Here is a 21,635-nt window from a genome sequence, read left to right on the forward strand (position 1 = left end):
CTCATTGAAATCTCAGAACAACCATGTCAAATAGGAGAGAAGTCATTAATCCCTTTTTACAGGAAGGAAACAAGTTAAGAGAGGCCAAGACTCTGTGGCAAGTTAGTGTCAGAGCTGGGAGCAGTGGTTCTTTGTTCTACAGAACTTTCCCTGTAGTCCCTGCTAGAGGGTCCTAAACCAAAAGGTCAACTGACTCTTTCTTATACATCTCCATTGCCTGGGGAGCTCACTGCCATCCAAGACAGCCCATTCTCCAGTAGGGTGGCTTTGATAGCTGGCTGTCATTTGTGGTGGTATAGAATGTGTTACATTGAGAAAAAGTGATTTTTAGGGCTTTCACCCTAATGTGTGTTTGGGGGCCAGAGAGTTTGCAGAAATATTCAGAGAACATACAAAGACAGCCAGGATGACAATAATAATAACAATGCCAATCTGATGGTGTCACATCCCTGTTTGTAATCCTTTAATGGCTTCCTGGTTCCCTGAAGAGTGAGTCCAGACTCCTTGATGTGCCCGCCATAAGCTAGGTCCAGCCTCAAACTACTTCTCCGTGCCACACTCATCTCCCCCACCCCACCCTGGCCATCCTGACTTCTGTTTGCTTTGCCTGAAAAACCTTCACCTCCTCCCCACCCCCACTGCTCCTACAGGCCTCTGTACTCCCCCTAAAGGCCCTACACACGGCTGGGTTGTACTTATCCATCTCTCCAGACACACTGTGAGCTGGGAAGGGTCAGAGGCTGCATGGGGCTCCTCTGCCCTGGTGCCCAGCATGGAGACTGGCACAGAATAAGGGATTGCCCCATCCCTGCACACTCACAGACATCTCTGCTGTTCTCATAAGCCAGACCAGGAGAGGGTTAAACAATCATGCTGGCCTAGGATTAACTTTGGCATTAGAGAGGCAGGTGCCCCAGTGTTTTACCAGGTGCTTGGAAACCTGTTCTCAGGTCAGCTCAGAGACTCATCCCTAGAGCTGACTGAGACCTGTGCGGTTCCTTGGGCCCTGAGCTGCGCTGCTGGGGGTGGGCGTGGGTGTGTGGAAAGAGTGGGTAGAGCCTGGTCCTGTGCAGGCTAGCTCTGTGGCCTTGGTTGAGTTCTTCCTACCTGCTTAGGTTTCCCCATCTGGGCACAAAGGAGGCGGGTCCGAGTGGTCCCACGGGTCCCTCTTGTGAGGACTGGCCAAGAGCAAGGGATCCTCAGACTCCAGAACCCCCTAGCTAGGGGTCCCCTCGCTTGGGAGAGACTTTCTCCACCGCAGGGGTGAGGAAGGGTAAATCTTTAACGAGCCAGCCCTGGGCAGGCTGGAGCCTTTCCGGATGGATGGCTGCCTGGGATGGGGGATGGGGTGGGAATGCAAGAAGTGTGTAGACAGTCCCAGTGTTGTGGAGAAGGGAGGGTATTGGGGGGAGTAAATAAAGGAGACGCGGGCGGAGCTAACTGCGTGTGCAGAGCAGGACATGGAGGAACGCGGGTCACCCGACGGGTAAGCAGATCTTCAGAGAGGTTCGAGGAGTCCTGAACAGCCGCTGGGTGCAGGTATGGTAACTCGCATTGCTGCCCACAGGGATCTCGCGCGAAGCCTGGAGCAAGGGCCAGAGGGGCCGGAAACGCCCATCCAGGTGGTGCTCAGGTGGGTATAAGTTGGCTAGGAGGCACCTGGGCGAGGCAGGGATCGATGAAGACATCAGGATGTACCATCTGCCCTTCTGTCGGACCCCAGGGTACGTCCCATGAGCGCGGCCGAGCTACGTCGAGGGCAGCAGAGCGTGCTGCACTGCTCAGGGACCCGGACTCTGCAGGTGAGGAACCCGTCTCTCTGTCTCCCCAACAAATCCCGGGGACGCCAGGTCCCTTCCCCCAGGCAACTTTGCCCTAGGCCCTACCCTCCCCCGGAGTGTTCCTCTCCCAGGTGCCCCACCCTCCCCAGAGTGCCCCTCCCTTCCAGGATGCCCAGCCCTCCGCCATGGTGCGCCGCGCCAACCCCTCCGAGTGCCCCGCCCCTTCTGAGGGCCCGCGCACCCAAGGTGCCCGCCCTCACCCAGAATGCCCCGCCCCTCCAGGGTGTCCCACCCTCCCCAGAATGCCCCGCCCCTACTGAGTGTCCCCCTTACCCCCAGGGCAGGGTGACCGCCCACCAAGTGCCTCATCGAGAGTCCTACCCTCCTCCAGGGTGCCCCGCCCTCCTCCAGAGTGCCCCGCTTCTCCTGAGTGCCCCGCCCCTCCAGAGTGCCCCGCCCTCCAGGGTGCCCCGCCCCTCCAGGGTGCCCCGCCCTCCTCCAGAGATCTCCGCTCCTCTGCCCTACCTGCGCCAGGTGAGCCCTCCAGGCGGGGGTCCCGAAGTGGCGTTCCGTTTCGGTGCGGTGCTAGACGCGGCGTGCACGCAGGAGGACGTGTTCCGGGCGTGCGGTGTGCGGCGCCTGGGGGAGCTGGCGCTGCGGGGGTGAGTGAAGCTTCGCCTCCGCTCCGCGCCGGGCCTGGCGGGGCCCCGACGCACCCCCAACCCCCACCCGGGGTAGCCGCCCAAGTCCAGCTACACCCTTGCCGCCCGCAGCTTCTCCTGCACTGTCTTCACCTTTGGCCAGACGGGCTCCGGGAAGACCTACACCCTGACTGGACCCCCTCCCCAGGTGGGCGAGCGCCGGCGGAGCCCTCACGGGGCGGGGCTGAGTGGGCTGGAAACCCTGGGGAGTCGCAGGCGACGCAGACTCCCAGAGGAAAGGGACTGGGACGATGCAGCCTGACCCATTTGTTTGCAGACGAGGACGCTGAGGACCAAAGAGAAGGGACTTGCCCAATTTGGAGCATTTGGGCTTCAGCTTTGGCCCCTTCCTAGCTCTCAGTTTTCTCATCTGTAAAATGGAAGTGACAGTACCGACTATGAGTTAAATGAGCCATTGCTTGGGAACTTGGCACGTTTCCCGGCGCACGGTATCATACATGCGCTACAGAGGGTAGTCATTACTGTGGAGATGACGATGGCTCAGTTGGTTTTGCCCCCAGGGGGAGGGGGTGCCCGTACCCCCTAGCCTGGCTGGCATCATGCAGAGGACCTTCGCCTGGCTGTTAGACCGCGTGCAGCACCTGGGTGCCCCTGTCACCCTTCGCGCCTCTTATCTGGAGATCTACAATGAGCAGGTAAGGGAATGCGAGGAATAGAAAGACAGCCCATGAGGAAACGGAGCGCTTCTTTCCAGGGAGCCTGGATCAAAGGGCAGAAGGGGCGGTGGGGGACTCTGTTGTCAGTAAGATCTGGGGGTGGGTGGACCCGTTTCCCCGTTTCCTCACCCTCCTCCCTCCCCTCCCAGGTTCGGGACTTGCTGAGCCTGGGGTCTCCCCGGCCCCTCCCTGTTCGATGGAACAAGACTCAGGGCTTCTATGTGGAGCAGCTGCGGGTGGTGGAATTTAGGAGTCTGGAGGCCCTGATGGAACTTTTGCAAATGGGTGTGTGCTGACCGCGGGGAGTTTTGCGGGGAGGGGTGCCCATTCCTCAATTATTCACTGAGTGTGGACTTGGGACCTAGACTGCAGCTGCAGCTTCAGAAATGACTCCTGGGGGAGGTGGGGAAGGACCAGTAAACTACAATTCAAAGACATGGCCCAAGGGTACCCCCTGCAGCCACTGCCAACAAGGCCTGCTAATTCTGCCTTCCAAACTCCTTTCACGCTCTCTCTTTAGCCCAGGGCCTCCGCCTCAGCCATGACTCATTCTTGCTCCCTGGTGGTCTCTGCACCTCAAGGCTCTCCCCTGCCAATCCATTCTACTCTATGCTGCAGACCCCATCTCTCTTTGCCTCCAGACCCTCCACCCTTCCAGGACCCCGAGGATCAAGGTCATTCCTCTTAGCTTAGCCTAAAGGCCGTTCCCTTTCAGCCTCATTCTTTTTGTTAAATCAAGTATTTATTGGACACACCTCCTTTGGCAGACACTGGAGATGCTGACTGTAGATTCTGGCCCCAACACTTTGCCACACCTCTCAGCTGATCTCGCTACCTCAGTTTCTCCTCTTTCTTTCACGAAGCCTTGGGAAAGATGTTTATAAAATGCAAATCTGACTGTCATTCTTCTGCTCAGTTTTCTCTATCCTCCATTCACCCATCTCTGCTACAGCAGGACCCAGCATCCCATCGTTCCCTGAACAACACCCACTTTGTTGCCTCCCTGCCTTTGCATGAGGCTTGCTCCTCCACCAGGATTCCTTTGCTCCTTTTTCTTCATTGGTGATGACCTGTTCTTCCTACCAGGTCCAGCTCCTGATGTTTTTCCCTTCCAGGTCTCAGCCGTCGAAGGAGCTCAGCACACACCCTGAACCAGGCCTCCAGCCGAAGCCATGCCCTGCTCACCCTTTACATCAGCCATCAAACTGTGAGTGCCCCAGCCTGGGAAGGTGCTTGTCCAGGGCCACCCAGCAAGAGTCTGTGTCTGGACATACAAACCAACTTGGGTGTGCATGGGGGGTACTAGTGGAAACCCTTGGCCCCATAACCTTGTGGCTTTGGTGGGGATAGTCCCTCCCAAGTCGCCATGAAGCTCTGACCCCTCAGGCCCAGCAGATGCCTCCTGTGGACCCCGGGGCACCCTGTGTTGGTGGGAAGCTGTGCTTTGTGGACCTGGCAGGCAGCGAGAAGGTTGCAGCCACGGGATCCCGTGGGGAGCTGATGCTTGAGGCCAACAGCATAAACCGAAGCCTGCTGGCCCTGGGTGAGACCTGGGGGCCACCAGTGTGATTTCCTGTCTCTCCTCTGCACCTGGCTCACAGCTGTCCACAATAGGGGATACCAGAGGAGTTGTAGTGCATAGAAGAGGGTTAAAGAGCTGCGATCCAGGAACCAGAGGCCTCATTCTGGCCCCAGCTCTGCTATTGACTTCTCCCTTCGTAAAACACTGCTTATGAATCTATAAACTCTAACGGTGTATGAAGTTACATGCTAATTTGGGAAATAGAACCACTCAACTGCAGAAGATGAGCCCTCAGAGACATTTGGCATGTCCCTCGTGCAGCTGGGAAGACTGAGGCCCAGTAAAGGGAAGGGACTTGACCTTTCTCCCCATCCCCACCCCAGGATAGCGAACCTGGAGATCCTCAGGGACTGGGCCCTCAGGATTCCTCTGTGGCATGCATGCGAGATGCCCACGAAACTCCTTTGTGTTCAATCCATTTGTTAGAAGTTTCCTGCTGAGTGCCTGAGTACCAGGCCCTTTGCTGGGCACTGAGGGTCAGGGTATACAGAGCCTTCTCTGCCCTCGAAGAGTCCCAGTCTGGCGGTGGGGACCAATCTGACTGAGTCATGAGATCATGTGGAAAGATGGGTTTTTAGGGCAACGCAGGCCTGGGTGGAGAGCCCAGCTCTGCAGCCTCCCAGCCTGATGGCCCTGGGCAAGCAATGTAACCTTCCCGACTCTTGATGTCTCTCCCCAGGTCACTGCATCTCCCTGCTGCTGGACCCACAGCGGAAGCAGAGCCACATCCCTTTCCGGGACAGCAAGCTCACCAAGTTGCTGGCAGACTCACTGGGAGGGCGTGGGGTCACCCTCATGGTACTTAAGCGGGGCCTGGCAGGGAGGGTTGGGTCTTGAGGAGGGGGCCCCCAGAGAGGAGCACTCAGTGGGAGTGCACTCCCCAGGTGGCCTGCGTGTCCCCCTCAGCCCAGTGCCTTCCTGAGACTCTCAGCACCCTTCGATATGCAAGCCGAGCTCAGCGGGTCACCACCCGGCCGCAGGCCCCCAAGGTGAGTATAGGCAGGCACAGGCTGAGGGACAGGCGTGGAGCTGCTGGACGATCAGGCAGGAGTTGGAGCCTGAGTCCCTTGATTGAGGTCTTGGACTGGGTCAAAGCTGAGATTAGGATTGGAATCCTGGAAATGGTGTCATGGCTGTGTAGGGTGAGGTCAGGGTCCCAGCCAGGGTCATGCCAGGTTTAGGGCAGGTCTAGGGTTGGAGTTTGAGTTGGAATCTGATTCAGGGTCTAGCTCAGTTGGTATCATGGTTAAGTGGGAATTGATCTGGGGTCTAATAAGGGGTCTTGTCTGGAATCATCTGGCCCAAGGTTTGGACAGAACTGAGTTTGGGATTGGACTCAGAGCTGAGTCCAGCTCAGAGTGGGGCCCTCCAGGACAGTGCAGTTAGGACAAGGTAACCCCTCCAGGCAGATGCAGCCTTGTGCCAAGATGCAAGGCTGACGAGTGAAGCATGGGCTGGATTTTAGGCCCCAGTTACTTCCCACACCTGGAAGTCCTTGTGCAGTGCACAACTTATACAACCATAAAGGTGGCCCTGGGCCTCTTTCCCTACAGTCTCCTGTGGCAAAGCAGCCCCAGCGTTTAGAGACAGAGATGCTGCAGCTCCAGGAGGAGAACCGTCGCCTGCAATTCCAGCTGGACCAAATGGACTGCAAGAGTATGAGCTCCCTGGAGGCAGAGTAGGATGGGGATAGGGTCTGGGGCTGCTGTGGATCCACCACCTCCTGCTTCCCTGCAGCGTCAGGGCTCAGTGGGGCCCGGGTGGCCTGGGCCCAGCGGAACCTGTACGGGATGCTACAGGAGTTCATGCTGGAGAATGAGAGGCTCAGGTAGGGTCCAGCCCACAGCCAGAGGGATGCTGCCCCCCCACCCATCACTGTTAAGCTGCTTCTGCCAAGCTGCCCCCTCTCCCTGTCCCTGGCTCCCCTATGTCCCACCTGCTTCCTGAGCTGGTGCTATGCTGCAATGAAGAGGAGCTGACTGATGCCCCCGCAAGCCCCATTTCCTACCCCTTTCTGGCTTGTGCTCTACCCTAGGAAAGAAAAGAGCCAGCTGCAGAATAGCCAAGACCTGGCCCGGAATGAGCAGCGCATCCTGGCCCAGCAGGTCCATGCACTTGAGAGGTAAGCAGAGCCACCAACTTGGAGCCAGGCCTCCGGACAGAGGGCAGCTGGAAAAAGGGATGAAATGCTTGAGGCTTAATGAAATGCGTGAGGCTGGCCTCTGGATTCAGACCAACTAGGTTCAGTTTCCAGCTCTGCCACCGACTAGCTGTGTCACCTGGGGCAAGTCATTTAACTTCTCACTGCCTGGGTTTCCTCTTCTGTAAAATGGGGGTCATCATCATGCTTACTTTATAGGCTTGTTTGAAAGATCAGAGAGAATGAGTTAACATGTAAAACCTTGAGAACAGGGCCTGGTACCTGGTACGGGATCCAGGAGTATTAGCTGGGAAGGGGATTTGAAAGCCAGCTTGGTGGTAGGGTTGGAGGCTGCAGGCGTAGACCCCACTGTTCTTTTTAGGCGCCTCCTTTCTGCCAGCTACCGTCACCAGCAGGGCCCTGGCCTGACCCCACCGTGTCCCTGTTTGATGGCCCCAGCTCCCCCTTATCACGTGAGTCTCACTGCCCAGCCTGGAGGGGTGACAAGTAGGGACATCATGGAGCCTCTGACGCAGCCTTTTGCAGGCACTGCCACCCGTCTACTCCTGCCCCTGCTGCCACATCTGCCCACTGTGTCGAGTGCCCCTTGCCCACTGGGCCTGCCTGCCAAGGGAGCGCCACCTGCCCCAGGTAGGAAAGGCCAAGGTGGGAGTGAGGGAAGGCTGGGAGAACCGGAGCCCTTGATCTAGGAGTCATCAGTCCAGAGCCCCAGGGATTCCAGGGCTCCATGCTAGATCATGGGGAGTGAATGGCTGGCTTAGGGCTCCCTCTGCCTGGGTTTAAAATAGCTGTTTACCCTCCCTCCTCTCCACCCTGCCCTCTTTTAGGAATTCATCCTGTCATTCACTTATTCAATCACTCACATATTTACTCACTTATGGATTTACTGAATTGTACATTCACTCACTCCTTCAGTAACTCCCCAAGCTCCTTGCTTTATACCAACCTCTCTTCTGGGCTCTGAGGATTCGGAAATAGACCAGACATGGTTCCTGCTCTCAGGAGGCTTCTAGTCTCAGGAGAGGTTGGGAGAAGAACCACCCGCTGCACACAGAAGAAGGCGACCAGGACCCCACCCCTTTATGCCATCCTGACATTCTTGATACCTTGTGGGGTAGGCATAGCAGGGTTTCATGGCTAGCACCAGGTAAGTGGGACACAGAGAGGCAGGACTGAGGTCACCCAGAGTGTGCTCTGGTCTTTCCTGCAGGTGTTGGACCCTGAGGCCTCAGGTGGCAGGCCCCCATCTGCCCGACCCCCACCCTGGGCACCCCCATGCAGCCCTGGCTCTGCCAAGTGCCCAAGAGAGAGGTGGGTCCCTCCCTGGGACACTGAGGTCGGAGGGGGTTGGTCTGGGGAGCTCAAAGGCTCACCTCCCATCTCCCAACTCACCCTGGCCCAGGAGTCACAGTGACTGGACTCAGACTCGGGTCCTGGCAGAGATGTTGATGGAGGAGGAGGTGGTACCTTCTGCACCCCCCATGCCCGTGAGGCCCCCAAAGACATCACCAGGTCTGAGAGGTGAAGAAGGGAGACAGGGAGGGGCCCCTAATGTTCTCTGTGATCTTGGGGTAGAACCCACCCTCTCCAGGCCTCATCTCTGAAATGGGGTGGGTATTGAGAAGTGGCTTCTAAGATCTTTCTACTTCCAAACTTGGAATTCTCTTTTTAGGAGCACCTGCATGCCCAGATGTATGCTGGAGCCCGTGGTGTATGGGGGTGGGGTGGGGGAAAGGGTGGAGGGCACCTACCCCCTGAGGCTTCTCTAGAGGATGTTGGGACCCAGATGGACCTCGGCGAGGAGGGGCCCAGGAGAGGGCAGGCCTTGAGTCTCACTGCTCCTTAGGTGGGGCCGGGGTTCCAAACCTGGCCCAGAGACTGGAGGCCCTCAGAGACCAGATTGGCAGCTCCCTGCGACGTGGCCGCAGCCAGCCACCCTGCAGTGAGGGTGCACGGAGCCCAGGCCAAGTCCTCTCTCCCCGTTGAAGGCCAAATGGGAACCCAGGAGACTGCTGTGTGACCTCAGACTGGGCTCTGTGCTCTTGGGCCTCAGTCTCCCCATTTGCCAAATGGAGACAGCAGCCACTCCACCTGAAGCTGGGCTGGGGCGGGGCCTGGGGGTGCTATTTAGGGGAGCAAGGGGATTCAGGAGAAACCAGGCAGCAGGGGATGAAGTACATGAATAAAGAGAGGCATCAGCTCCAAGTCTGGTCGGTTCTGTCCTCTGGGATTGTCAGTCACTTCCCCGTGGGGAGTTAGAGAGAGGAAGGGCTAGGAATCTTGGCACAAATGTGTGTCCCCTTCCAGTCTGGAATATCCCAAGCTCCCATCTCCTTTCATGTATTTTTTTTTTGAGACGGAGTCTAGCTTTGTTGCCAGGCTGGAGTGCAGTGACACGATCTCAGCTCACTGCAACCTCCGCCTCCCAGGTTCAAGCGATTCTGCTGCCTCAGCCTCTCGAGTAGCTGGGATTACAGACACGTGTCACCACGCCCAGCTAATTTTTGTATTTTGTTGTTGTTGTTGTTGTTAGAGACAGGGTTTCACTATGTTACCCAGGATGGTCTCGATCTCCTGACCTCGTGATCTGCCTGCCTCGGCCTCCTAAAGTGCTGGCATTACAGGTGTGAGCCACCGCGCCTGGCCTCCTTTCATGTATTATACAAGTTTTGATTAAGCAACTGCTACATGCCATTGGGTAGGCGGGGGGCAATTGAATGGCAAGCATCTCCATGAAGGAGACGTGAGGGAAACTGATTTGGCCTGGTGCACAGGGAGATGGGGGGTCAAAGGGCTCACTCTGTGTCACCATGGGTCCTGGTGCTGGTGGGGATCAGGAGGCCTGGCTTCTTGTGCCATAGATCTGCGCTGGGACTTTGGGCAAGCCCTGTTCCCTCTCTGGACACTCTGATTTTCAGTCAATTAAGTGGGGGACACAGCTTCCTTCCCATTGAGTTCTAGTGAGGGTCAAGGCTGTGAGCAATATCTGGGGTCAAGGCTGTGAGCAATATCTGATTCATGGCATTAATGCCCTGTAAAATGCTGTATTCGTTTGTTCTCAGCACTGCTGTAAAGAACTACCTGAGGCTGGGTCATTTATGAAGAAACACGATTTGACTCACAGCTCTGCAGGCTGTACAGGAAGCATGACTGGGAGGCCTCAGGAAACTTATCACGGCAGAAGGGCGAAGGGGAAGCAAGCACATCTTACCATGGCGGAGCAGGAGAGAGAGAGAATGAAGGGAGAAGTGCTACACACTTTCAAACAACCAGATCTCGTGAGGACTCACTGTCATAACAGCAAGGGGGAGATCTGCCCCCATGATCCAATCACCTCCCACCAGGTCCCTCCCCCAATATTAGAGATTGTAATTCAACATGAGATTTGGGTGGGGGCACAGAGCCAAACCATATACAGTGGGTCTGTGGTTACGGAGAAGTCCAGGTATGACATGAGGAATTGTGGGGAAGAGAGAGAGGGCCCATTATAGAAAGAGCTATGAGGCTAACCTAACTCTCCCGCTTACCGTTAGGGAAACAGACCCACATGGTTCCTTCATTTGTTCATTCATTCATTCAACAAACAACACTGATGGCTGGGTGCCTGTAATCCCAACACTTTGGGAGGCCAAGGTAGGAGGATTGCTTGAGCCCAGGGGTTTGGGACCAGGCTGGGCAACATAGTAAGACCCTATCTCTACAAAAAATAAAAAATCAGCTGGGCATGGCGGCACACACCTATAGTCCCAGCTACTCAGGGGGCTGAGGCAGGAGATCACTTGAAAACAAGTGGCTGAGACTGCAGTGAGCCATGATCATACCACTGCACTCCAGCCTTGAAAAACAACAAAGCAAAACACCGCTGGCATCAACTGCAAATCAAGCCATAAGGTGACAAGACAAACAAGGACCAAGGTGGCTTTTCCAGGGAGCTCACAGTGTGCTGGGGGACAGACAGACATTTACCACCTCACATGGGCTGGGGGAAGCCCAAGGGACTGTGGAGGCACAAAGGAAAGTCACTTGATCAGTGACCATTGAGGGGGTCAGGGAAGGTTTCCCAAGGAGGCCATGACTAAGGCTTGGAGGGTAGACAGCATTTGGTTCAAGGGAAGGTGGAGGGGCTGTGGACGCAAAGGTTACAGACCTCTGAGGTTCCAAAGGTGGTCAGGGCCAGGAAGGACAGGGCCTTCCAGGCCACAACCAGAGTTTGGGCTTGTGCCAAGGGCAGAGGGGAGCCATGGAAGGGTCTTGAGGCATCACCAGCCTAAATTTGTATTTAGGTCACGCTGGCCACCTGTGGGAGGTAGCCTGACTGGAGACGGGGTACTATAAAGAGACCAACACAGAGGAGATGAGACACCTCAGCCAGTAGTAGCTGAGCTGGGCCTCGGGCTGGGCATCCCCTCAGACCCATGACCTGGACTTAGGCAAGGTCCGGGCAGGACGGCCTTAGCCACAGGCTTGGGGAGCCCTTGGGAGGCAGCAGGCTGAGACCAGAGGGCCAGCCAGGGAGCAGCTGGGGTTGCTGGAGGGAGGTCACAGCCACCACCTGGAACAGAACTCAGACTGGCCACTTGTGCTCCTCAGACTGGCCACTGTGCTCCTCAGACCTGGCCTGAGGAAATCAGGATCGCTTTACCCCACCACACTCCCCAGTGCAGGACCAAGCAAAGAAAGACTCAGTGCTCTCCCACCCATCATTCTGGAAACTAGCTTTGGGAATGTACCCCCTTTTTCCTAGCGGAGTGGGGACCCAGAGATAAGAGCAAGCTGTTTCAAGGATACTTGAGTGTGCTGTGTGACTTGGGGCAGGCTGCTGGGCCTCTCTGGGTCTCCCCCACTGCAGGCCCTTGGCTCCTGAGTCTATGCAGGGCTGGTCCCTGAAGCTGGGAGTGGTGGAGTCCATTTGGGTTGGAGCCCCCGTGGCCAGGAATTGGTAGGCAACACTTGTGACTGGGCATTAGAGGTTTTCTACAGTGGTGGCTTCCTGGAAGGCCAGAATCTGTGGAAGCAGAGCCCAGGGACAGAAGGTGACAGCCAGATACCATAGCCAGCCGGACCAGGCAGAGCAGGCTGTGGTTCAGCCCACAGATGGAACCACCCAAGCTCAAACCCATGAGTGATCCTGGGCTAGTGACTCAACTGCTCTGAGCCCAAGTCACTTATCCCCAGAAGGAACACAATAACAGTACTTCTTTACAAAACTGTCTTGCGAATGAAATTCCCTGACATGTGGAAAGAGTGGAGCATGTAGCTTTGCCAGTTGCAGACAGTTTCGCCAAAAGCAACCTTTAGTCAACATGGCAATTTGATGGAATTGATGATCAGGTTAAAAAAAATTCATTCAATATATATTGACAGAACTGTTTAGAACAGAGCCTGGCATGTGGTTAGTGCTAAATACATGCTAGTGGTCTTTGCTGTCATTATTACTCATGGATGCTTTCAGTGCAAACATTCTATAAGAACCTGCTTTCTGTGGGCTAGCACTGAATAAAGCATAGGACTTTTACCCTCATGGAACATAGACAACAAACAAAGAGGGCAAAATACGTGGCATGTCAGATGGTGATAAATGCTATGGAGTAAAATAGAGCAGGAGAGTGGAGCTCTGTCGGGGCAGGGGTGCAGTCCTAAGCAGGGAGTTCCGTTGGAGGTGATGTTTGTACAGAGACCTGAACAGGGAGGTTGAGCCTGATGAGTGCCCTAAAGCCTTTATTTTCTAATATAGGTAATTTCGATGCCACGTTAGCTTGGGTGGCTCTGCAGGTTTGTGCCTGGGCTCCTCCCCACTCCCCAGAACCCTTATCTCACTGCATTGTGGGCCTGCTTGCTGGGAGGTCCTCAGCCCCAGGCAGGGGAGGCCTTGGCACCAAGCGTGAGAGTGTGAGAGCTTTCCTTAATCGCCTTGGGAGGATGGAGGGGGACCACCCAGGGGGACCCTGGCCTCACTGGTTCATTCATGTTTGGACGATTCCTGCTGGAGCCAGCCACGATTTTCCAGTTTCCCGGTTCCAGTTCACACTCCAGCTCAGCAAAACCCCACATCCTTTTCCAGAAAGAGACATAGGACTCAAGGAGACTGGCCTTCACTACCCTTGTCTCATAAGTCATGCATCCATCTCTCAGTCAGTGACATAGTTTGGCTGTGTCCCCACCCAAATCTCATCTTGAATCGTAGCTCCTGTAATTCCTATGTATTGTGGGAGGGACCTGGTGGGAGGAAACTGAATCATGGGGCTAGGTTTTCCCGTGTTGTTCTTTTTTTTTTTGAGACGGAGTCTCGCTTTGTCGCCCAGGCTGGAGTGCAGTGGCCGGATCTCAGCTCACTGCAAGCTCCGCCTCCCGGGTTTACGCCATTCTCCTGCCTCAGCCTCCTGAGTAGCTGGGACTACAGGCGCCCACCACCTTGCCCGGCTAGTTTTTTGTATTTTTAGTAGAGACGGGGTTTCACCATATTAGCCAGGATGGTCTCGATCTCCTGACCTCGTGATCCGCCCGTCTCGGCCTCCCAAAGTGCTGGGATTACAGGCTTGAGCCACCGCGCCCGGCTCCCGTGTTGTTCTTGTGATAGTGAATAAGTCTCACAAGATCTGATGGTTTTATAAAGGGCAGGTTCCCTGCACATGCTCTCTTGCCTGTCACCACATAAGACGGGACTTTGCTCCTCATTCACCTTCTGCCATGATTGTGAGACCTCCCCAGTCATGTGGAACTGTGAGTCCATTAAACCTCTTTTTCTTTATAAATCACTCAGTCTTGGGTATGTCTTTATTAGCAGCATGAGAACCGACAAATACAGTCAGCATCCTCCCTCTAGAACTGCCATACTTCTAGGATCCCTAAACCCTGGGGGAATTCCACAGGATCCCAGTAATGTATCAGGACCCTTCCAATTCACTTGGTGCTTATCGAGAACTTGTGGACTCAGAAGAACATTTCTTGAGCCCTGCAAGCTACAGGCCTTCTGCAGATTGCTAGAAGTAGGGGGCAGTTCTCTGGACCCCGAAACATGGTAGAGTTCTCAAGAACTGTCAAAAGAAGGTCTTCACTACTTCGGAACATTAGAATTGGGGGAAGCTGTTGGAAATCCTGAGACACTACAGAAATTTTCCAGGATTCCAAACCCCTAGAAGATCTTTCTGAAATGTTAAAACACTGTAGACAAGTTGGGAGGGATTCTCTAGAATCTTTGGCTGGGCGGGGATGTAGTGGGGAAGGGACATTCACCAGAGTTCTGAAGGCCATCCATGGGTTTCTAGAATGCTGGCTGCCCAGATCCTTGGTTGAATTTTCCAGATCCTTGGGGATCCCAACTCTTAGCCCCTTTTCATTGCACAATGAGGAGCATGGCAGAAAGCATTGCAGTTGGATGGCACAAGCTTCTGGAAGAGCACTCCTGTGGACACTTGTACTTAAAAGGCTATGAGGTCTTGTCTGGGGGGCCAACTCCCAGATAGACCCCAAAACTGGGAGTCATTGTGAGAGTTTGTGAAGACCCTCCTGCCAAGAACATCTTGCTGCTTCAGCCACACCAGCTTTCTCTCAGCATCCCAAATGGGCCTGCCTTCCCCCCCTCAAGGTCTTTCTTCTCTTTGCCTAATGACACATTTGCTCCAAATTCATATTCATTTCCAGCCCCTTCATGATAGGATTCAGCCCCTTCATGGCATATTCTTGTCCTCTTCAATGTCCTTTTTCCATTTCTGTCTTCTTGTTTAGCTTCCAGCGGCTCATCTTCCTGTATTTTAGGCAATCAAGCATGGCAGCGCAGGTTGGGCAAGTAGGGGCAGTCTTGTTTTGAACCACAGACTGGAAGCTACTGGAACTCGTATATGGGTTAGTGCTGGGGTTGGAGACCAGGACTGGAATCTGGAGACCTGGGTTCAAAGCCTGCCTTGGCACAGACCTCCTGTGTATGTCAGACAAGTCCCTGGCTATCACTGGCATCTGCATGGGCTGGCAAAGACCTTTGAGAGGACTTTTTTGAAAGTTGGGCAGACGTGTCTTTCTCAAGAAACTTCATCCAGTGTGTGGCTCCCCTGCTTATCACATGTTTACTAAGCCCCCACTTGAAGGCCAGGCCGCCTCTGCTGGATACAAGTGACACCAACCTGACCCTGCGCCAACGACCTCTTCTCAAGAAGCTTCCAGCCAAGTGGAGGAAAGGACAAGCAAAGCGACAATCAGGAGGCAAAGGGATAAATAATAGCAATTAGCAAATTTATCTGGTGCCAGGCACTGCTCCCAGCACTTGCCGTGTGTTAACTCGCTCATTTCTCACAACTCTGAGAAGTAGGTACTGTCAGTATTCTCATGTTGCAGTGAGGAAACCAAGGCAGGAAGGGGCTCAGAACTTGCCCAAGGTCACGCAGCCAGTAGGTGGCAGAAGCAGGATTTGAACCTGGCTGGCCTTAACCACCAAGCCAGGTGCCACCCAGTGGGACCACAGAGGAAGTACAGGTAGAGGATCAGCTTCTATCCAACTTAGGAACCCCTGAGGACAGTTGGGGTGCTTTCCTGGAGACATTGTTCTCCACCAAAGCCCGGCACAATCCAGCAAGGCCAGACCACGCAGAGGCACTTTGATGAAGCAGAGGAAGGGACTTTCTAAACCTCCTCGCTGGTGGTGGATCCTTCATCACCCCAACACCAAAGGGATTCTTTAAAAACCACCCAGTGCCTGAGCTGGAATCTAGACAATTAGAAGTGCAGCCCTGCAGCCCAGCCTTTGTCCACGGGACAGGGCCCTGGGTGGACGCAGGACATCTCCGTGGTCTCCAGGCTACAGATCTTTGGGCAAACCCTCTCGCTTTCTCACCCTCTATCTGCCCAACATACCAGCTGTGGGAGGCTGGACAAAAGAGTGAATCTCTTTGAACCCCAGTTTCCTCCTCTGTAAAGTGGGGATAAAATTGGTTTACCCTATGAGGAGTTAATATATGCTCACAGCGGATGATGTGAGAACTAGAAGTGAATTCGTATAAACTGTTTAGAACAGAGCCTGGCACATGGTTAGTGCTAAATAAACGCTAGTTGTTATTGCTGTCATTATTACCAATGGATGCTTTCAGCGCAAGCATTCTATCATTTCTGTACTTGCGGGGGAGGAATTGTGTCAATTTCTGGACTCCCATTATTACAGACTCATGAACTTGTTGACGTCCAGTTGGGCTGGCTCCTTCCTCCAGGGAGACCCTCCTAACACAGATTCTTCCAGGGAAAGAAGTGGAAAGAAGGACTTTGTCGCCCAAGGGCAAGAGCCAGGGAAGAGTTCCCACTGCCCTTCCAAGGCAACTGATTCAGAGAAATCCATTTGTCTTCACTGAAGAAAGGCCGGTGGGAATTTCCAGAGAGCTCAGCTTGCCTTGTGGTTTCAGGAAAGAACAATTTTAGTCCTTTCAGAGATGCTGGGTTGCATCAACTCGGGCAGCCAGGAGTTGGGGCAGGTCCCTGGAGGTCCTGCTTCAATGGACAATAAAATTGGCCTGCAACAAGCAGGAATATGCCTGTGTCCCCTTCCTGGACACAGACAAGGCCTTTGGAAGTTTATTCTTTAGTAACCATTTCCTCAGGGGTGCAAAAGGAGCTAGATCCTGGGCCACAAGCTCTGTCCTCAGGGCGCTCTGATCTCAAAGACAATCTGAGCTCCACATATGATAAGGGCAGGAGTGCTTCTCCAGGCTAAGCCACCCACTCCTGCAATCAGGAACCTGGACTGACAACATCTAAGGACACCCCTGACCCAGGGCCAGTGTTTATTATTGACTAAGCTCTCTCCAAGGGGCAAAGACATGACATGCTTCTAATCATTTAATTCTCATACACCCCTATAAGCTCTTATTAACCCCATTTAACAGAAGAGAAAGAAAAGTGAAGTCACTTAGCTAAGATCAAACAGGTAGGAAAGGGTCACAGTCATGACTGGAACTCAGGTCTGTCTGGATATAAAGTTCAGCTGCTTAATCACCACAGCATGCTGGACAACGCCTTGGGAGTATTCCAGGCCATAACACACAGACAAACTCAAATTTGATGACTCAAGGACAAGCCACCACAGAACAAGGGGTCTTTGCTTTATAAATTTTGCCATTGAGTAGCCCAGTCATTCCTTCCTTTGCTCATTCACTGAACATAAGGTTAAGGGATTTTGGATGTGGTGAGTCCAATTTCCCAGTATCCCTCAGCTGTCTGCTTGGGTGGTCCTTCTTGGGACCTGACTTAAATCTCCCCCATGGTTCTGAGTAAGTCAATTAGCACTGTTGGCTGAGCACCTATTATGCACCCAGCACAGTGCTGGGCCCCAAGGAGGGAGAGAGGATCTGGACTTGGTATAGCAGACACTGAGATGACCCTTGGCTGGGGAAGGGAGAAATAAGCCTGACTTTGGCTATGAAGAGTCCAATGAAGGGAGACTCATCAATTCCAAGTGTCTAAAGAACAGGGCCTAAGTTCTAGCCAGGAGACAAGAGATAGGGTCAGCAGAGTGCCTTAAGTGTAACAGAAACAGATCTTGGTTTGAATTTAATGTCTGGGTGACCTTCAACACATGATCACCTGATCTCTTAGCTTCAGTTTCCCTATCTACAAAATAGGGCTATCAGCAGAATAAGATTTTTTTTTTTTCTTCAACTTTTATTTGAAGTTCTGAGGTATATGTGCAGATCTGCAGGTTTGCCACATAGGTCAACAGGTACCATGGTTGTTTGCTGCACAGATATACCCATCATCTAGGTATTAAGCCCAGGATCCATTAGCTATTCTTCCTGATGCTCTCCCTCCCCACCACCCCACAAAAAGATTCTTTTTTTTCCTTTTTCTTTTATTTTGAGATGGAGTTTCACTCTTGTTGCCCAGGCTGGAGTGCAATGGAGTGATCTCAGCTCACTGCAACCTTTGCCTCCTGGGTTCAAATGATTCTTCTGCCTCAGGCTCCCAAGTAGCTGGGATTACAGGCGTGTACCACCACGCCCAGCTAATTTTGTATTTTTAGTAGAGGTAGGAGTTTCACCCTGTTGGCCAGGCTGGTTTCCAAGTCCTGACCTCAGGTGATCCGCCCGCCTCGGCCTCCCAAAATGTTGGGATTACAGGCCTGAGCCACTCCACCCGGCCTCCAAAGAGATTCTTAATAGAGGATTTAGAATGACATGCTCTTGCAGTGCTCTGCATGGACTTGGCAGGCAGTAAAAACTTAGTAAAATTATTGTAGCCTTTGTGGTCTGCAGCAACTGCACCCAATTCTAGTTCCACAGCAAAACTATTTTTTTGAAGGGCCCCAACCAAGCATCAAACTCTCCAGCAGGGTAGGGATGGGCAAGGTAGAGGCCAAATGTTTTATACTCAGCAGGGGATTTTAAGTAGGCTTGGGGCAAGGAAGCCTGGGCGCGAGCTCTCGTTGTACCTCTTTGAGCCTTTGCTCCTGGCCTGTCTCCATCTGTACAGAATAATCTCTGAGCAAACCCTGGTAGGTCTTTCTGGAAGTTCTCTGCTGCCCCCTGGTGGACAAGGGAAGTTCACACCTTAGTGCAGTTCCAGCTATGTGTGGAGTCCTTAGCTGGAGCGCACGCGGTACCAAGTGCCTATGATGACAGGAGTCCTACAAATCTACACATTTGGGGTGCATTTTCACAAGTGACCCTCATTCAGTTATTATTTCAACTCTGAAGCCATGAAGGGAAAGGACTGCCCTATTGTTCCCTAGCAAGCTACAAGGACTAGGACTCAAGTCTCTGGGTGGATTTGCTCTTTGGGACGGAGGTGTAGGGATGAGTAGCGATGCCTAGAAATCACAGGGCAGTGAGAACACCCCTCCACGCCACTGGTCATGGAGTTATGGGTGGTGTGCACCTCCTGCCACGCCATGGGGACCCTGAGTGGACAGGCTGTGACACGAGGCCGTGGAAACTGAACAAGGTCAGACATTGGAGGCAAGGCCTCCTGTCACGGAGAAAGTCACCTTATCATTCCACCATTGGCAGAGGAGGACTCAAACCTTGACCACACCCTCTGGTCTGAGTCCCAGTCAATGTCCCCGATGTCCCTGCGGGTCCAGTCACCAGGTCCTAGTGCCCTGGCCTGGCCCCTTCCTTTTTCCTGGAAAACCTCCTAAGGAGTTACTTTCCTGGGTCTCCTGCTTACGCTACCTCCTGATGGATCTCTCCCGATTACTTATGTGGTTGGCCTTGACTTCTGAAAACTCGCCAGCGCCCCCCCCCCGTGTACTCCCAAACAACACCCCTTGGCCCGGCAACAAGGTCCCACCTACTGGACCTCAGCCACCTCCCCAGCCTCACTCTCACCACTCCCTTCTGTCCCCAAGCTCCAGACCTGTGGATTTATTTTTATTTTCTGGATTCCAAATGCATCTCTCTCTCTCTGTTTTCTTCCTCTAAGCCTTTGCAATTGCTGTTCCCTGTGCCTGAAACCCACTCCCGTCCCCCTGCACCCCTCCGCCCCTTGTGCTGTTGTCTGGCTGACTCCTACTCTTGGGTTCTGACTCCCTTGTCCTGGCCTCTGCTTCCCCGATCACTGAAGCAAACATCCTGTCTCATCGTCTTCTCACCTTGTCTGTTTCCCAATCCCAGGCCTTGAGGAAGCTCCGGGAGGCCTGTCATATGTCCATCCTTTCCCTAGCACCAAACAAGGAGTGCGTATTTGGCAAAAGAATAAGTAGACACAAGAATAAATGATGAGGGGAGAGCCTGGGTGCTACAGTCAGGCCTGTCTGGCCCCAACTCAGCCACACACTGGGTGACCTTGACGAAGTCCCATCCCCTCCCTGAGTCCCAGTATGTGCATCTGAAAATTGAGGTCTCTATTCCGTATTGCACTGGGCACCCCTGAGGCTCTGAGGTCTCCTGCGAGGGGCGAGACCCTCCCCCACAACCAAATGGTTTCAGAACCTAGCAATTCCCGTGGACTCTTAGACCCCTGGGCCTCCTAGGAGGGCAGGGACCCCAAAGGCTCCATCCTCCCACCCCAGCAGCCAGAAGGGAAAGGGGGCAGAAGCTCTCTGACCACTGTTGGTCACAACCTCGTGTCCCAAGGTTAATTTTTAAAAAGCAGTCAAAAGTCCAAGTGGCCCTTGGCAGCATTTACTCTCTGAGTTTGCTCTGGTTAATAATCTCAGGAGCACAAACATTCCTGGAGGCAGGAGAAGAGATCAACGTCCTGGACTTCTCCTCTGGGCTTCTCCCCACCCCCAGGAGAGGCTGTGCAACTGAATGAACAGCCCTGTCCAAGAGAGGCTAGGACTGGGGCTCTGAACACACCTGCGCATCTCAGGCTTCCCACCTGGACGATGGGCCTGATAACCCTAGTCGTGCCGGCCCAACATGAAGGTCAGCGAGCCATCTTCATGCACTGTAAGCAGGCTTAGTAGGATGACTTTATTCCTATTAGTGGTTCATTGTTATTTATTCTTATACCAGGCCTGCCTCCTCCAAAGACAGACACCCTGAGCCACCACACAGGTAAGGCAGTGGACAGTTTATAGAACACTTCCTCACACATTGTCTCTCTTGGCCTCTTGACAGAACAAGAACTGTTTTCTTCAGTTCACAGATTAGGAAAGTGGTCTTTAGCGAGGGAACGCCACCCCCAACGTCACGCAGAAAGAGGAGAAGTCGGGGGTTTACCACCTCCTTGCTACCATCATTAACCAAAACCTCAAAGATTGAGAAACTTTGTGAACACAAGGAACAGGAAGATGACTGTCCCAGAAAGCTAAACCAAGACAGTAACTGTGCTTAAACTTACATCATGGCTTTGAGCTTCCTAGCAGCCAAAGCAAGAAGGGAATGCAATCACTGGCCAAGGTTAGGGTGACGGAGCAAAGGAAACACATTTATGAATAGAAGCACGCTTGTTCTGGATACCAGTGAAACAGGGATGTACTGACTGAACGTTACAGAAGAGACATGATGCACCATTTGTTTCTGCACTGACTACATGGGGGAATCCTTCGATTCTCACATAAGCAGGGGTCTTATTCTTGGGACTGCCTGCCTGAAGGGGTCATTCCCAGCTCTAGCAGAGAGGTGGCTGAGAGTATGGAATGTTCCAGGCCAAGAGCAGGGAGGAAGTAAGGACAGTAGCTTTGACCACTGGAGAAGGGAAATTAATAGGCCTGTGGTATTGCTGGCAAGAGTGTGAGCACACAGACAACTGACCTGGGTTTTAAAAAGTTCTCATTTAAAATCTTAAATGTAGGCTGGGAGCAGTGGCTCACGCCTGTAATCCCAGCACTTTGGGAGGCTGAGGAGAGCGGATTACCCAAGGTCAGGAGTTAAAGACATCCTGGCCAACACGACGAAACCCTGTCTGTACTAAAAATACAAAAATTAGCCGGGTGTGGTGGCGGGCACCTGTAATCTCAGCTACTTGGGAGGCTGAGGCACAAGAATTGCTTGAGTCCAGAAGGCGGAGGTTGCAGTAAGCTGAGATCGCACCACTGCACTCCAGCCTGGACGACAAGAGTGAAACTCCGTCTCAAAAAAATAATAATAAAAATAAATAAATAAATAAATAAAACCTTAAGTTTAATAACTACCATATTAGTTTCCTAGGGCTGCTACGAAATATGTCTTCTCCCAGCACTGGAGGTCAGACACCTGAGTCCAAGTTTTCAGCAGAGCCACGTTCCCTTTGAAGGCTCTGGGGGAAAATCCTTCCTTGCCTTTTGCTAGCTTTTGGTGGCTGCCATCAATCCGTGGTGATCTTTGACTTGTA

General features: G+C 53.4%; 1 protein-coding gene across 6 annotated transcripts; it reads left to right on the forward strand.

Moving 5' to 3' along the window:
- The first annotated feature begins 1,405 nt into the window (after positions 1-1,405).
- On the forward strand, positions 1,406-10,103 carry KIF12 (kinesin family member 12). 6 transcript variants are annotated; one of them, XM_050760997.1, is made up of 20 exons: positions 1,406-1,486; positions 1,568-1,633; positions 1,724-1,802; positions 2,316-2,443; positions 2,555-2,630; positions 3,004-3,138; positions 3,309-3,444; positions 4,275-4,366; positions 4,546-4,702; positions 5,421-5,539; positions 5,626-5,730; positions 6,295-6,397; positions 6,479-6,569; positions 6,777-6,863; positions 7,264-7,354; positions 7,428-7,532; positions 8,113-8,213; positions 8,305-8,414; positions 9,436-9,526; positions 9,965-10,103. In XM_050760997.1, the coding sequence occupies exons 1-19, from the start codon at positions 1,461-1,463 to the stop codon at positions 9,486-9,488; spliced, it is 1,860 nt and encodes a 619-aa protein (XP_050616954.1). In that variant the 5' UTR covers positions 1,406-1,460; the 3' UTR covers positions 9,489-9,526; positions 9,965-10,103. The 6 variants fall into 6 exon arrangements, with proteins under 6 accessions (XP_050616954.1, XP_050616952.1, XP_050616953.1 ...); XM_050760995.1 differs by lacking the exons at positions 9,436-9,526; positions 9,965-10,103 and adding an exon at positions 8,749-9,107 and having other exon boundaries at positions 8,305-8,423; XM_050760996.1 differs by lacking the exons at positions 9,436-9,526; positions 9,965-10,103 and adding an exon at positions 8,749-9,107.
- Positions 10,104-21,635: the final 11,532 nt, after the last annotated feature.

The sequence above is a fragment of the Macaca thibetana genome, chromosome 15 (genome assembly GCF_024542745.1).
Source record: "Macaca thibetana thibetana isolate TM-01 chromosome 15, ASM2454274v1, whole genome shotgun sequence".
Taxonomy (NCBI): domain Eukaryota; kingdom Metazoa; phylum Chordata; class Mammalia; order Primates; family Cercopithecidae; genus Macaca; species Macaca thibetana.

Excerpts from the sequence above, each read along its gene's own strand:
- KIF12 (XM_050760995.1), top strand. The coding sequence starts at position 1,461 with ATGGAGGAACGCGGGTCACCCGACGG. Across the intron at positions 2,444-2,554 it reads GGGGAGCTGGCGCTGCGGGG|CTTCTCCTGCACTGTCTTCA; the intron begins GTGAGTGAAGCT and ends TGCCGCCCGCAG. Across the intron at positions 6,570-6,776 it reads CTGGAGAATGAGAGGCTCAG|GAAAGAAAAGAGCCAGCTGC; the intron begins GTAGGGTCCAGC and ends GCTCTACCCTAG.